Here is a 17,160-nt window from a genome sequence, read left to right on the forward strand (position 1 = left end):
TGATTTCCTATTATGCGCCTAAAAGTTGCCAACACCACCTCCAGAAATATTTGAAATGACTCTGCTTTTCAGCAAGCCTGCCTTCCCCTCAGAATGGAGGATTTAATGACAGTGTTTTGTGACATGTAACACCTTGAGCCCAGCTCGTTTTTCAAAGCCGGCAAATCACAAGCTGAATGCGGGGCCCAAAAAACAAAACAAAAAGGAGAGTGTTTCATAAATGTATATCCGCTGTTTCCAAAAATAATAGGGGAGATATTTTTAGTCTCGGTCCCAGCTGTAGCGCATTTGGAAAGTATGTGCTGTCTGCATAATGTAGAATTGTGACAATTGCTCCCCTCCTTTGAAAGTTTATTTTTAAGAAAACAAACTCTGTGTACTCTGCATCAATAGGCTGAACGATACAAGTGCTAGCAAATCTAATAAGCAGTCCTGTTGGCGGAGAGGGGGAAGCCGCCAAGGAGGGAACAAAGCTTGACTTCAACAGGCACTGAAATCCCAATTCCGTTTTTGGGTGCCCCAATGCTGCCCTCTCCAGGAAATCTGGAGATCTTGCACATTAGTTTTTTACAAGCCTCACAAACCTGTCTAAAATCTCTGGTAGAGGACAAGGATCCTGAGATCACGTTAAGGGTAGCCAAATTCTGTGCGATTGCCATAAAACTTAGGGAACAAGCTGTGCTATCGTAATGATTAAGGTTTTAAATGATAAAAAAAGGTAAAGGTACCCCTGCCCGTACGGGCCAGTCTTGCCAGACTCTAGGGTTGTGCGCCCATCTCACTCAAGAGGCCGGGGGCCAGCGCTGTCCGAAGACACTTCCGGGTCACCTGGCCAGCGTGACATCGCTGCTCTGGCGAGCCAGAGCCGCACACGGAAACGCCGTTTACCTTCCTGCTAGTAAGCGGTCCCTATTTATCTACTTGCACCCAGGGGTGCTTTCGAACTGCTAGGTTGGCAGGCGCTGGGACCGAACAGCGGGAGCGCACCCCGCCGCAGGGATTCGAACCGCCGACCTTGCGATCAGCAAGCCCTAGGCACTGAGGCTTTTACCCACAGCGCCACCCGCGTCCCTTTTTAAATGATAATTTTAGGTTATATGTTAGTGACTAAGTTTTTAATTTATATATTTTTTTAACTGTTGCTATATCTGTATTGTCCCTGTTATACCTAATTGCAAATTCAAATGTATTCTTATCCTGTTTTATGACTTCCTTAACATTGTATGTGGGCTGGAACTGGTCTGTGACCGAAATAATAAAATTCGGTTCAATTCAATTCAGCCTCACAAACCTTCCTGGGCCAAGGTTGGTACCGCTGCTTATTGCAGCTGCCATCATTAACCGCCTCAACTCCAATATTAGCAGCTACAGTAGCCATAACAAACTCAATTCTTCCCAGCACTAGTGTGATGTTCAAATCCCTTCTCGACCATGCAGATCGCTGGGTGACCTTCAGCTGCTCCCCAACTCTAAGCCTAATCTACTTTGTAGGGTTGTTTTGAGGAGGGGGAGAGCAATGTACACCTAGGAGGAAAGGGGTGGTCATCACCATCATCACAATCAATCAGATTTTGGGTCCCTGTTTAGCTAAACCTCAAGGTTTGCAGAGGCACTAAACTCTTTAGAGAGAAAAAGAAAAAACCCAAAGTGGGAGGAAACCCCAAAACAGCCCAATAAGGGCCAAGTGTTAGAAGGCAAAGGAAACCCCAGAAAACTGAGAAAATGGTGGAATGGAGTATCCAAAAACAAGGCGTGGTTGGTTGGAAGCTTGTACAGGAGCACTCCATTTTGTTGCAGGAACTTCTTGTAATTATTACAATAGTAAATTATTCAGGTGCCAACCTAGGTAGTTGGTAGCTTATCATTCCCTTTTATTGTGTGGTTTGGCCTTGTTTTTATTTGTTGAGCTATTTTTGTAAGCTTCTCTACTTATACTTCCGCACAATCCAAAGTGGCCGACAGTAACATAATTGTAGTATCAATAAGGCCTCCACCCTCTCACCCCCCACAACCAACACAAACAAATATCACAGCACGTAATAATCGTAAAAGCAACAGTCAGCAAATGAAAGGAGATTGCTTCCTACTGGGGTCCTAGCAGCAAGTGTGGTTGCGTGTTTATTTGGTTGTATGCAGCCATTGGCCAGCATGAGATTCCAGGGAGGGTTTTGTATGGATGTATGGAATTAGGGTAATACTGTCCACCTTCAAAAGCTTGGGCAAAAAGGCGCAACTGATGTCAAAATGTATGCAGTAGTGAGTTCAGATGAACTGCAGGAACTCGTAGAATTGTAGAGTTGAAAGGGAGCCCTTAAGGTATGGGTCAGCAAACTTTTTCAGCAGGGGGCCGGTCCACTGTCCCTCAGACCTTGTGGGGGGCTGGACTATTTTTTAGGGGGGCGGGGGGATGAACGAATTCCTATGCCCCACAAATAACCCAGAGATGCATGTATAAACTCCTGGACCATCCGTAGACCAGATTTAGAAGGTGATTGGGCCGGATCTGGCCCCCAGGCCTTAGTTTGCCTACCCATGCCCTAAGGGTTATCCAATCCAAGTCCCAGCAGTGCAGGAACCACGGCTAATGAACTGTTTGCACAAGCTTTCTTTTGCCTCCCCTGAGAACCAACCATTGCAGACAACTTCTTTTATTCCTGTGTTATTGGTTCCCCCCCCCACACACACACACATTTTCTTTCTTCTTTCTCTCTCCAGATGTAAATATTGCGACCGGTCCTTCAGCATTTCATCCAACCTCCAGCGCCACGTCCGAAACATCCACAACAAGGAGAAGCCATTCAAGTGCCACCTGTGTAATCGTTGCTTCGGCCAGCAGACCAATCTCGACCGACACCTGAAAAAGCACGAACACGAGAGTGTGCCAGGTAATGGGGAACGGTGCAGGCCCACAATTGTACGAGTGATAGGCGAGCCTTGATTTTCCCACCTCCGACCGCTTTTTAAACACTTTTTCAGAGGCAGAGAACCCAATGAGGCGATCTTTGGATAAGTGTTGTTCCCAGGTCAATTTGGCTTGTTTTCATTCATTAGACTGCTCATGTGTCCTTCTTTACAGAGGACATTCCTCTGCTTGAAGGAGTCCTCTATTTAATGTGCGCCTGTTCTCTTCCGGCACCGCAGTGAGCCAGCACACGGGCGTCATCACGAACCACCTGGGGACCAACGCCTCCTCGCCGACCTCAGAATCAGACAACCATGCACTTTTAGACGAGAAGGAAGACTCGTATTTCTCCGAAATCAGAAACTTTATTGCAAATAGCGAGATGAACCAATCGTCGGGCTTAGCAGATAAAAGGTGAGTGAGTTTCAATGCGCTTTTAGTGATGGAGCTGGGAGAGTATTAATTGTGAGCTTCCGGGTCATAATCAGAGCCTACCCTCACAATGGGGAAGGGGCCATTTTGTTAGACATTAATTTTGGGAAGCGGGGTGGCTAGACTAGCTCAGAGGTAGAGCACATGTATTTCTGTTTTTGGACTCCAACTCCCATCATCCCTAGCTAGCAAGACCAGCGGTCAGGGATGATGGGAACTGTAGTTCAAAAACAGCTGGAGATCCAAGTTTGGGAAAACCCCATCTAAGACAACTTTGTACATTCACTATGGTGACAGTAACAACCTCAGCAGACATCTGCAAGGATTTTTTGGGAAGAGCTTAAAGGAATTAGGAAACAGCCTTATGGAAATGGATTGCTTGCATTATAATTATAGTGCACTTCTGACTTAGTTTGGTATTTACAACCCAGTTCTACAGCGTGGTGATAGAGCATGTCTGAGCTGCTTCACTCCAGACTGCAGGTGGGGACTCACATAAGTGCTCCTTCATACAAAAAAGGGAGTAAAAAAAAATCCTCACACATAGAAAATAGTGTTTCAGAGAAAAGGTTGGCATGCTAGATTTCTGAATACAGTGGTACCTCGGGTTAAGAACTTAATTCATTCTTAACCTGAAACTGTTCTTAACCTGAGGTACCACTTTAGCTAATGGGGCCTCCCACTGCCGTCACGCGATTTCTGTTCTCATCCTGAAGCAAAGTTCTTAACCCAAGGTACTATTTCTGGGTTAGCAGAGCCTGTAACCTGAAGCGTCTGTAACCTGAAGTGTCTGAAACCCAAGGTACCACTGTACAAGGATTTATTTGTGAGTGTCGGGGATCAGATTCCACGACCTATAAGAAAATGGTTTCCTCAGCCTCACCTTGTATAAACGTTACTGCTAATTTGATTTTTAGATTTCAGGATGTATGGAACTCCCTGCCACGGTAACTCAGGGCTGCTGAATGTGACCTTTTCCCACTGCCCCATTCCCTTAGAATGGATTTGGAGCATCTTAGTAGCTTGATACAACAGGCTTAGGCAGGAGATGGACACCAGCACTGGCTTTGATCTCCTTGCAGCCAAGAGGAAAATATGGCAATCTCATTCAGTACCAAAACAAAACAAAACAAAAGACAAAAACCCTGTGAAATAGTTTGCTTTCAAAACTTCGTGCTTTAGATCTAAATGAGAAAAGGAATCCCTGAAAAGTCAAGGATGGAGTTTTGGTGGAAAATCAGGAATCTTTCCACGTTAGTTGCAAACACACACACAAATTGATACCAAATTAGAGGTGGAATCCTCAACAGACTGGCATAATTGATCTCTAGGGAGAATGAAATTGGGGGGACCTGGCTTTCGTATGTGTGGGTTTTTGTTGTTGTTTTTTAATTACAAGCAGCTTCTGAGCTTGTTTAGACTATGTGATGAGATGCAGGGCTCACAGGAAGCTTGTATGCTCCCTACCCTTAATTTTTTAAAACCTCACATTGACTGGAGGGGATATTTAATCTGCTTACGGACCAAGAGAAGAAATAAATAGGGTCCTTTTTGTACCCTGCACACAAATACACACTCTCTCTCTCCATCCTACTAGGCAGTGCCAGTTGCAATTACGATCAGGCTATTCTGATCTTTCCAAATGCCATGTAATGTGAACATGGACATTTAAGAAAGAAAGAAAAAATACTTAATTTGTGTGGGGGTTTTTGCGTCGAGAATTCCATGTTTGGAGTGGGGCCCCCAAGTCAGACACTAATCACAGCATTTCTGATGGCTCTTGAGGGTCGATGCTTATTTTCTGTCTGGGACAATGTTGTTCCTGGATCCTTGTGGGCCTGTGGCAAAGATATCATCTGAATTAAGCATGGCAAGCTGTCAGCGCCGGGTTTATAGTCAGCCAAGCATACAGAACTTTGAAATGAGTGATGTCATTCAAGTTCCTTATTTACCTGGCATGGGCTGTGAACTTCTCCAGCTCAGCTGTGTTATATCGATTGAGTGTCATTTCCATCCAGCTTAGAATACAGGCAGTTTCAGAGCATCCCTGGGAAATAAAAGTTTTCCATAGTGCCTTGAGTATACTATGGCAATCTCAAACACCATGCAAATTGTTGTTGCTGCTGCTGCTGCTTTTCTCACCAAGGGACTGGAAGCAACTTAACATTAAAGGCAATTTAACTTCGTTAAACTTTCTTTCTATTTTTTCCCATGTTTTTTCTAGTTTTTCTATTTTCTTTTTGTGTAAATTCTTTTTTCCTTTCATAACAGAACAATGTGTTTGATTATGTGTAAATTTTTAATGTGGGAATCACGATTATTTTTAAAAACCATTAAAGACAATTAAGAGCAGCCAAATTAAAATCTTAAAAAAAAAAAAAAAACAGACCCAGCTATACAGATAAAAGGCAGGGCTTAGTTATCCTACCCACAAAAAGAAGCCACAGTTCCAATCCTTTCAAATTAAGGGCCAAAAGCCCAGGTAAAGAGAAGAGGCTTAAAAGCAGGGGTGTACCTACGGACTGGTCAAGTCGGCCCACCAAGGGCACAGACCCAAAGTGGTGCAAAAAGTGTGTCTCTTCACTCTTGGCCTGAGTGCCTAGGAGCCCGCCTGCTACAAACTCTCCCAGCAGTTTTCCACTGCTCAGGGCGGCCGGGCAAGGTGTGCAGAGTTTGGATATGATATCCTGCTTTATCACTACCTGAAGGAGTCTCAAAGCAGCTAACAATCTCCTTTCCCTTCCTCCCCCACAACAAACACTCTGTGAGGTGAGTGGGGCTGAGAGACTTCAGAGAAGTATGACTAGCCCAAGGTCACCCAGCAGCTGCATGTGGAGGAGCGGGGAAGCGAACCCGGTTCACCAGATTACGAGTCCACCGCTCTTAACCACTACACCACACTGGAATGGGGGAGGCAGAAGCGAAAGCAGCAAACTGAGGGAGGAGGGAAGAAGGCAGACTGGACCAAGGTGGAGGAGGGGAGGCAGAACAGACCAGACCTGACCCTGATGGTCACGGGGGGAAAGTCACTGGCGAATGCAGAAAGCGACAAAAAGCAAACTTTTTGAGTTTCTGGTCCATGGTCTCTCCTGACTTCAGAGGCACAAGGGAGCCTAGGTATGCCTCTCCCTAAAAGTAGATCCATTAGTACCTGGGATGCTGTAAGGAGTGCGCTCAGCTGTAGCCCATGAAGCTGTAGGCCATGGGACGTGTACTTTCCAGGTAAAAAGAATGGGACGCGGGTGGCACTGTGGTCTAAACCACTAAGCCTCTTGGACTTGCCAGTTGGAAGGTTGGCGGTTCAAATCCGCGTGACGGGGTGAGCTCCCATTGCTCTGTCCCAGCTCCTGCCAACCTAGCAGTTTGAAAGCACTCCAGTCCAAGTAGATAAATAGTTACCACTGTGGCAGGAAGGTAAACAGTGTTTTTGTGTGCTCTGGTTTCTGTCACAGTGTTCTGTTGCACCAAAAGTGGTTTAGTCATCCTGGCCACATGACCTGGAAAGTTGTCTGTGGACAAACGCTGGCTCCCTTGGCCTGAAAGCGAGATGAGCGACGCAACCCCAGAGTCGCCTTTGACTGGACTTAACTGTCCAGGGGTTCTTTACTTTTACCTTTTTACTTTCCTGGGCGTAAGACATTCTCAAAGGAGCAGAGGTTAGGAAGGCATGTGGATGAGAAAATGTCCTAGCATATTTCTTATAACCCAACAGCCGAAAAGCACCTTTACAAACTGAAAGTCATCTTTGCTCTCTGTTTACCGCAACCCCCCTCCAAAAACCTTTGCACTTGCAACCCGTAGGCCTGAAATCCAGAATGCTGATGGCAACTCCCAGTGCCATGGCCTCGCAAATGACAAAACGGAGGATGTCGACGAGGAGGAGGAAGAACTGGAAGAGGAAGACGATGACAGCCTGACGGGGAAGTCGCAGGACGAGACGGCATCGCCGACGACAGAGCCGCAAGGAGGGTATGAGGATGAGGAAGATGAAGAGGCCACGTCCCTTACCATGAGTTTTGACCGCACCCGAAGGTGGGTGGGACAGGACTTTCAGTGTGTGGTGGGGGGAACGCCTGCTTTTCCCACCCCTCATTGGCAAGTCGTGGGGGGGGATTGTGAACCATCCATTCGGCGTGGCTATAGCATCCGCCCTAGAGGTGCATCGGTACCTCTGCAATGAAGGGAGTCTAGCTCAGCTCTCAGCATTGGCCTCGAGCTGCGGTGACAGGCAAAGCCACAGAACATCATCAGCATCCCATGCAAGCTTCCGCAGGCTGCAGCGAGAGCCTTTGGGCACCTTCACACATGTCTGCTTCATCCAAGGCATCCAGGGATCATGGGAAGTGCAGTTCCCATGGGTCCCTGTATGCCCTGGCAGGCACGTCTAAGGTCCTCTCTAGCTTGTGTCCCTCCCAGCATGGATGAGAACTCTCAACCTCACGCAAACACACACACACACGCCTGGGAAATAAGGCATAGTCAAGTGTACTATGGATCACCCAGCATTTTTCAGGAAAGACTGTGAGGCTCAATCCACTCATCATGGCAGTGTTTTGAAACCCTCTATGCTCGCCATATTTCACCTGCAGTTGGTGAGGCCCTTGCTGTTTTTGCTCTTCACCATGGCATTACCCTGAGGGAACTAGGTGCTCCAGAGCCTAGAGGGGGCCTTTTGGACTCTTTTGTCACCATTATGAAGTCCCTAACTTTCAGCTACACACACACACATGCAAGCAGACGCCCGCAGCTTCCTCCTCCTTGGTCTCAGTGCTGCCCTTTGTAGAACTCGGCAGGGAGGAGGCTGGGAACAACTGTTTGGCTCAGCCTGTTGTTGGCTCTGGCGCCACCTGCTGTTGACCTCCCCACCTTCCACCCTACCAGTCTGGATGGGCACCACCTGGTGCTGACACACCCCCATACAGGCAAGCAAGAAGCATTATCAGAGTGCAAGGACCCAATCCCGCCAAGCAGAAGCACTTGGTGTGGGGGGGTGGGCATCGCAGGAGCAATGGGGTCTGGGGAGCATCCCAAGGGTTGCAATGTATAGCAGGGCCAGGGCAGGCACATCTGGCCTCTGGGCCTGAGCTTCCTCAGCCCTGGTACAAGGGGGCACTGAGAACCCCTTTGAGGCATCTCCAGGGAGAGCTCCTCAGCTGGGCAGTGAGACCAAATGCGCATGCAGCACCACATGCCAGTGAGACGGCGTGCGATCCAAGCTCACACAGCCATGCCCACGCCATGCTTTGCTTGTTCCTCGGTGTCATTTGCAAGCCCCTCGTCTGTCCGTCCATGTGCCTGTCTCTCCTTCTCTCTCTCTCTCTCTCTCTCTCTGTGTGTGTGTATGTGTGTTGTGTGTGTCCCTCTCCCTTTAACACGTCCTGCATGTAGCTTCCGGGCAGCTCCTCCACGGTCTGTGCATGTTGTCAGCCCCTGCCCGAGTTTGGCGACGCTCACCTTGGCCCCGTTTGTGAACAGTCAGATGCGCTAACAGGTCCACCCCTCCCCTCCCCTCCTGGTCATTGGTACAGGTGTGTTGAGGAGGACGAAGCCGGCCTGTTAGATTTGGAGCAGTTACCGCAGTTTGGGAAGGGGCTGGATCTACGCAAGGCGTCCGAGGAAGCTTTTGAAGTTAAAGATGTGTATAACCCCACCTTAGACTCTGAGGCAATAAAACAGACTCTGTACAGGCAGGCTAAAAATCAGGTAGGTGTACCCTTGGGATATTTTCCACAGTTTTCCCTCTCGTGGTGACGAAGGGGGTTCAGCCCGTTTGGTTTCCTTTCCTCGCTGAAGGTCCCCATGAGCAGTGGCCAACACTGGGAACTCGCAGCCAAGCAGTGGCAGGTCCCGCAAAACATTATAGGGGCATGTTTTCATCAGGATTTATGGGTTGGGTTGCCTACCACTCTAACCTCAGAGGCGATGGTGGGCAGGACGAATGGGTCAACCTGCACGGCCAATTTCTCTCGGGTTTTATAGGCTGAGCCAGTGTTTTGAAGATTTGCTGTGGGGAGCGGTACCAAGAAAATGCATCAAACATGGACATGAGTTGCTAGAAATTTTGAGGGACTTTTTCTTGGTGGTGGGGTAGGTTGCATACCTTAATTACAGGAGAGGTAGCCTTGGGTAGATGGTTTGGTGGTGGGGGTTTTTATTTCAGTTTTTTTAATAAGTCCGAGAACTTGCCAAGTGCAATTGGCAGCCAGCAAACCTCCCTGTCTTACCGCATCCTTCGAAATTCCTTCCAGCCACGTGGCTGCTTCTGCACTAGGTCACCATGAAATGCTAGCGGCTAGAAGGAATACAGAAGGCTGTGGAGCAGGACCTGCCAATGTGGTCCCCTCCAGACGTTTTTGGATACCAGCCTCCATCACCCCTGTTAATTGAGGATGAAGGGAGTCGTGGCCCAAGCAAACCAGGAGGCCACTACCTTGCCTACTCCTGCTGTAGGTCATGGGTGGAGAATCTGTGGCCCTCCAGATGTTGCTGGAATAAAACTCCTATCATCCCTTGCCATTGCCCATGTTTGTTGAGGTCCATGGGTGTCCAACCACTTCTGGAGGACCATTGGTTCTCCAGCCCTGCTTTAGAGAGACCAAGATGCTCGCTGGCCGTTGAATTATGGAGAAATAGCTTCAACCCAGCACTTGTTTCATACTGTCATAGCTTGGCCACTCCTTGCCTTGAAAAAGGAAGAAGCAAGAATCCTTGGCAGGAGCATTGGTGAAGTGGCAGAGATCCTTTCAACTGCCTCTCACATCACCACTCTTTTCTTAAACTCAAGAAACATTGCTTTGCAAAGTGCAAAGCTCTGTTGAGAGCCCAGCTGCCCACCTTCTCAACTTGTTTTAGGACCACCCTCTGCATCGATACGTGTACAAATTTGGGTGGTGGTCTTGCGGGTTGCAGCCAGCTGAGTTCTGCTCAGAGAAGACCCATTGAAATAAACAAGTCTACGTTCTTCGTTGCAGTGGGTTTACTTTGAAGATGGTCCCCATGCAACACAACCCCAGTATTCATGCACCCTGTCACAACATTCCTGATCTGGGGAGATTTGAGGTCCGTGAAAATTCTCTCTCATAGCTCCCCCTAGCCTTTCTTCCGAGAACTGCAGTTATTAAGATTTTTACCTGGGAAGATAGAATTGCTGTTTAAGCCATCTGTAGGAAAGACCCTCCCTGACGGTAGCTGCAGAGAACCTCAAGCTCCCCTACTTTTGTTTTGTGTGGGAAACTTAATTATCATGTTCTTCTTTGTTGAGAAAGAGAGGGAGGTCTCATTTCCTGTTTCCATGCATGTCTCTTTGTCTTTGTCTTTTTAATACTAATATGCTGAAAACCTACTAATTTTTTATGGACTTTGTGTTCTCTGTTCCTGTTTCCCTGCAATTTCAGTCTTGGTTTTTCAGAGGGCTCCTGTTGTTGCTTTACTGCAATGGTATATACACCAACACCGCCACAGAATTGTGATTTGGCCAAAGGCAGTAGAGCTGAGAAGGAGGGAGAACGCAGGATTTCATTTCCCAAACCTAAACCTTTTTACTGTTCACTCTGAAGTCCATCCTCCTCTTTTCCTAGTGAGGAATCCTGCACTCATCTCCCTGGATTCCATGGTCAACATTTGCTATTGGATCTCAGTAGGATGGGGATCACAGGACATTGTTTCCCCTGACCACACTTTTCTGATACTGATTCAGATCAATCAGTCTGGTGGAAACACCATCCTCTGGTTGGATGGCCATGTATCAGGGATTATTTAACTGTGATTCCTTCATTGCGGGGGGACTAGATGGCTCTTGGTGGTATCTTCCAAGTCTACAGTTTCTATGAAATAAACCCTCTCCCCCTGGATTCCATAGCAAGGACAGCCTAAGAACTCATCCAGTTCAAGCAGTGGTGCCATCAGGGGGCAGAGGTCCAGGGATGCCCCACTCAGCCCCACTCAGCAGAAATGAGTAGGGTGCCTCCCCCCTTCCCATTGCAGCAGTGCTCACTTACCACATTTGGAAGCAAGTGGTGACATTGCCATCTCAAGGAGGGGGGACTAGCTTTCTCGGGCTCAAGGACCACATTGCCACCTTCCAAGCCCTCAGAGGCGGCATGCCAGAGGTGGCGAGTGTGGCTTAAAAATGGGCATGGCCACTAGAGCAGGTGGGAGGCAGGTCATCCCCTTCCCCATCCATCCAATCAATTGTTTGGTGCGGGGCAAGGGGGCAACCTCAGTCAGGAAGTGAGGGAACTGAAACATAAGGATGCCAGAGGATGAGATGTGTAAACTGAGCTATTCTGATTTCCCATCTCACCCCCATCCCAAAAGCAAGGGGAGCCAATGTGGCACATTCAAGAAGCTACTGAACTGCAACTCCCATCATCTCTTGGCCATATGGGCTGGAGTTCATGGGAGACAACCTTGGCCGCCACTGAGATTTAATCAGAGGAGATGCATAAAAATTAAAAGACCTTGGGCGGTCGTGCCCGTTCCCTTCGCTGGGTTGCATTCAGTGCTAGCCCTGCTCAAAAGAAACCCACCCCAAAGAAACCCACTGCTCAAAAGAAACCCACTGATGGGAATGACCCAATTAGGTCTATTGATTCCAGTGGGTCTACTCGGAGTAGGACTTGGTTGGCTACAAGCCAGCGGGGGTATATTCTGAGCGTGAAGAATGCCAGACACAACTCTTGAAGTCCGGCAACATCTGGAGAGCACAGTGCTTGTTACCATAGGTAAAGGTAAAGGGACCCCTGACCATTAGGTCCAGTCGTGGCCGACTCTGGGGTTGCAGTGCTCATCTCGTTTTATTGGCCAAGGGAGCTGGTGTACAGCTTCCAGGTCATGTGGCCAGCATGACTAAGCCACTTCTGGCAAACCAGAGAAGCGCACGGAAATGCCGTTTACCTTCCCGCCGGAGCGGTACCTATTTATCTACTTGCACTTTGACGTGCTTTCGAACTGCTAGGTTGGCAGGAGCAGGGACTGAGCAATGGGAGCTCACCCTGTCACAGGGATTCAAACCTCTGACCTTCTGATCGACAAGTCCTAGGCTCTGTGGTTTAACCCACAGCGCCACCCGCGTCCCTAGTCCCATGCAAAAACACGCCACACCACCAGGAAAGTGCTCTTGCACCAAAGTCCTTTGAAGTGAATAGGGGTGACATTTGTTTATCATGACTACATTTATGCCCCGCCTTTCCTCTAAGGAGCTTAAGGTGGTGTGTGTCATTCCTCTTCTCCTATTACATCCTCACAACAACCCTGTGAGGTAGGGCAGGCTGAGAGACTGTGCCCCCTTAGTAAGCCTCACAGCTGAGTGAGAGATTTCAAACCTGGGCTTCCTGGTCTAGGCCCAGCCCTCTAACCACTACACCGCACTGCCTTTCTTAGAATCCTGACACGCACACACTTTTCTTTGCTGACAAAGATCTGACCAGCATGTATTGATGCCCTCTTTCCCTCGCTGTGTTTTTCTTCTCTTCCCCCCCTTAGGCTTATGCAATGATGTTGTCCCTTTCTGAGAACACTCCCCTCCATCCTTCTTCCCAGAACTCTCTGGATGCTTGGTTGAACATGGCAGGTGCTGCTTCTGAGCCAGGAGGCTTCAGCGCCGTCGGTCATCTCTGAGAGGCTGGAGGAGAAGGCGCCCGGCCCGAGATCCCAAGCAAGGAGGCCGAGGTGCCACACGTCTCCCCTCTCAGACCTTCTGGTCAGCAGCGGAGGACTGGACAGGAAGCCCTCGGGGCTCACCCACCCACCACCGGGAGAAGGAACCCACCATGGACAGCTCGTTCCCTGCTTCGTCCGACCTAGGAAACCACCACCGCAGCAGACCTAGGGGCCTGCCATCTCTCTGACGCATAGTGCATCCCAGGAGCGAAACTTGCTTCCTGCATTGGGCTGGGAGGGGGGGAAGACCAGGTGCATTTGTCATTAGCAAATCCAGTCGTGCCCCACCCTCTCACGTTACAGACCGTGTTGCTGAGCCAGCAAAAACCTCCTTGTAAACAACCCCACCCTACCCCACTTGAAGTCCTTTGACCCTCGTATCCAGTTCTGCTAAGAAGAAGAAAACGACGTTCTAGGCCAGGTCCCATTCCAATGAAGTCACTGGAGTTCTGCTGAGATTAGGACTTCCGTTGAGTTTTCTTTGCTTCCTTCCCCCTCTTAAAAAAACGAAAATAAGGTGTCAAGTTCCTTTCCTTCATCTTATGTGCACTCTTCTTCAGATGGCCTCGCTGTGGGTAATAACCTCTCTTGTCCCCCAGTGGTTGCCTTTTGGAATGCTTGTTGGCACACTTTTTTAAAGGAAAAAACCCCTCTGTAACTCCGGTTTACAGCCACCCATTGCCACTTCTCTTGGGGGGTTTTCACACGTTACGTTCGACGACTAGTGCAGTCTTTCTGGCCCGGGGTGCACATCTACTGAGCTGTACACTTGTACGGTTATTCACATGTAACAATCAAGGAGTGTACAGTCTGTGTGTGCAAGTCACAATTTTCCACACACACGCTGATAGCTGTGTTCAGCATAATGTGTGGAACAAGCCACACATTATGTGAAGTTCTGACGCTGAGCTGAGGAGCAGCTGGGGCTGTGGAAGGAAACTTTGTGTATGGCCTTAACTATCCCACCTGCCCAGGTTGTGCTTATGATGGAAAACAGCCTGTAAAAGTTTGAAATGGCAAGAGAGGTGCTATGTAATTTTCCTCTCCTGTTGCATGGCCAGAGAACAGAATTACTCCCCTATAGCTTGAAGTAGTTAAGGTTCTGGACTTTGTGGTGGTGGGGAGAACAAAATCAGCTCTTCTGATAAATGGGGCGTACAGACCCTTCTTCCCTCTGACCCGAGAAGCTTCGCAAGTCTTACTGAAATTCCCTTTGCTTCCCTTTGACTCCTCTGTTTGCTTGTTTTGGTCTGCCAGATTGCCAAATCTGCCTCGCAGTTGCACTTTCGGTGGAACTTTGACAGCAGCTTCGACACAGGTGTGGATCAGGGCCACTCCTGGGGTTCTTAAAGTGAGACCTGGGGGCATCAATCAAAGCATCTTGCTAGGGTCCAGCTCCACAATTTTTGTCCCCTCCCCCCCCAGGGATGGGCTGGCAACCTCTCTTGCAGACTGTGGCAGTTTTGCACAGAGACCTGGCAGAGGTCAAACCGTGAGTCTCGTGCCAACAGGTGGGACGCCTCCAGTCTGTTGCCAGGTCAGCTCCCATGCAGAACACCAGACTTCACCAATCGGGTGCCATCCAGACGTTGTGGTCACAACTCCCACCCGCCCCAACAAGCACGGTGGGAGTTGTAGTCCAAAACATCTGAAAGGCACCAGATTGGCCAGAGGCTGTTGGCAAGAAGACAAGGTCCCAAGACAGCACCATCCAATGCCAGCCTTATTCCTATCTTCCCAAACTTCTTCAGTATAAAGGGGCAACCTTCCCCACCATATTCCAGAACCACTATTTAAACTAATTCCTAAAGCAAGGACAAATAGTATTACGAGGGTGTCTGATTGGTTTTTGTTTATTTTTGATTGCAGATTTTCAGTTCTGATTCCCTCCCGTCCAGTGCCAATGTTTTCAAATCATCTCTAGATCAAGTTCCAGGGTGCAGAAATAGTATTGAGACCTTAATGCCGAATTGTTGTGAGTCCAGCATTCGCTTTGCTTAGGGTTCATCTGGGTTTAGGGTTTCCCCCCCCTCCCAACACAGGGTTGGTTTTTAGAGTAAGTTTGGGCAAGAGGGGTAATTATCAGGTGCTCAGGTCTTCCTATAGTTGCTGCCAAGGCAGGAACTAGACAATAGGGCAGAGGTTGCCAAAGAGGTGCCCGTGGGCACACATCTGCCCACAGAGGCCCTTCCTGCTCCCCACGTGATTCCCCTCTCCAGTTTCAAGTTCAGCTTGGAAGCAGCATTCTGTGGTAACCAAGAGCATGCTATGGTTGTGTCTGCTGGCTTGTGGGGTGTGCAGCACCTGTGAGTTATCTCTGGCTTGCAAATGGGCCCCACGGCTCCCCAAAGCTTGGTGACACCTGCATTGTGGCAGGCAGGAAGTGATTGTACTGGAGGAAACATTAAGACGGGTGTTTCTCCTTTTCGCTCTCTTCCCCCCCCCCATTCCAATATTATCTAATGGGTGGGGGAGAATGTGAAACAACATAAGCAACATCCTGCATTTATTTCTGTCCCTGTTGTACTTCACTGGCTTTGCGGCGCTATGACAGTGCCACATCCCGAATTTTTGTTTTACGCGGCGTTGCAGGGAGCCAGACAGCTAGGGTTAACCGATTGCAGTCAAAGGCACCACCTTGTAGATAACATCAAGCTCTGACTTCAGAAACCTCCTCATCTTCCCATCTCTGTGTTACTGTACAGTCGTACCTTGCTTCTCAAACGCCTTGCAAGTCGCACGTTTTGGCTCCCGAACACCACAAACCCAAAAGTGAGTGTTTGAGAACGTTCTTTGGAACCTGAATGTCCAACTCAGCTGCCGCGGCTTCCGATTGAGTGCAGCAAACTCCCGCAGCCATTCAGAAGGCGCGCCTTGGTTTTCGAACGTTTTCGGAAGTCAAACAGACATCCGAATGGATTGTGTTTGGGTGCCAAGGTACGACTGTACTGGAGACTTTGCATTCTGAAATAGTTGGCTCTCCCATCTCTTTCTTTTCCCATTGATCACTCTGCACCAGGCCCTTCCTTACATAATTGCCCGTGCACTGTAAAAAGGAGTTTCTCACAATGGCATAAACGTAGATCAGCTTTATTATTCCAGTTTAGCTATCCTGGCTCCCCACCTCCCACCCCAAGGATATTGGGAACTGTGGTTTGGTCAAGGTGATACTCAGTCAAAGAGATTGCTAGGTCTCCTGGCAGCACTATGTTTCCCTGGGAGAAAGGAAATATGGCTAAATCAGTTTGCAATCTGTAGTGCAGATGTGCCCCGTGTTAACATTTTACAGGCCTCCACAAATACCCAGAAGTCATTTCCAAGTCTTGAAGCTAAGTGTCTATCTGGTGCCTTAAGGACTGTATGCAATCAAGTCCTACTCAGAATTGGATTCAAGTTAGTAATTTCAGCCAGTGTTGTCTGAATAAGATGAGCATTGGTTGGATAAAAGTTTCAGGTGCCAGGGTACCTTCTCACATGCATTATCATTCATATATTTTCAAGTTTTGCTTTTAAAAGCCAGCTTTTTTTCAAAAAAGAGAGAAGAAGCTTACAACTTTAAGTCTTGTCAATAAATTGGAAGGCAGCCATTTTTTTAAAAAAAGTACTTCCCGCAAAACCCTAAATCTCCTAAAACCTAATGACTCCAGTAATAGGGTTGCCATAGGTCCTCTATTTCCAGGACACATCCTCTTTTTCATGGGTATGTAAAATGAGAGTCGTCACAGACATCCATAGTTAAAAGTAGAAGTTGGCAAATGTGTCCTCTTTTTTGCTCTTCAAAATATGGCAACCCTAAATTAGTTGGGACTTTGCAGAGAGGAGGGGGCAAAGGACACATCTGAGCTGAACTGAAAATTTTCAGAGGGCATTTGTCAGAAATAATATTCTGAGATTTTTCATTTTCTCACCTCCCTGGGGGGGGGAGACTAAATATTCTCCATCATTATTCATTTGCAGGTCTGGTTTTTTTTTGTTTAAGTTTTAGTACCTTGCTGGTGGTGACCACTGTTTGTATCACCTAATGTCCCATAACTGTGTATTTTGGTGTGTACAAAGTGGTGGTTATGCTGACAGCACAGATCTTAAATTTCAATGGCAAAAAAAATCCCCAAATCCTTAAGAGAGAAAAGACATTTTCGAATTTCTCCTCTCCCTGGAGAATTCTG

The 17,160-nt window shown here is 48.2% G+C and overlaps 1 protein-coding gene across 6 annotated transcripts in view; it reads left to right on the top strand.

Annotated features, from left to right (window-relative positions):
- The window catches only part of PRDM16 (PR/SET domain 16), a 445,576-nt gene extending 428,469 nt beyond the window's left edge, over positions 1-17,107 (top strand). For 2 of the 6 annotated variants that reach the window (XM_083452058.1, XM_083452059.1), the window contains exons 13-17: positions 2,716-2,885; positions 3,142-3,316; positions 7,136-7,366; positions 8,863-9,037; positions 12,818-17,107. In XM_083452058.1, the coding sequence (XP_083308184.1) occupies positions 2,716-2,885; positions 3,142-3,316; positions 7,136-7,366; positions 8,863-9,037; positions 12,818-12,952 (886 nt within the window). In that variant the 3' untranslated portion in view covers positions 12,953-17,107. The remainder of the gene's footprint in view (positions 1-2,715; positions 2,886-3,141; positions 3,317-7,135; positions 7,367-8,862; positions 9,038-12,817) is intronic. The other 4 variants (XM_083452060.1, XM_083452061.1, XM_083452062.1 and 1 more) reach the window with 3 other exon arrangements.
- The last annotated feature ends 53 nt before the right edge of the window (positions 17,108-17,160 follow it).

The sequence above is a fragment of the Podarcis tiliguerta genome (assembly GCF_965153285.1).
Source record: "Podarcis tiliguerta genome assembly, chromosome: 8".
Taxonomy (NCBI): Eukaryota; Metazoa; Chordata; class Lepidosauria; order Squamata; family Lacertidae; genus Podarcis; species Podarcis tiliguerta.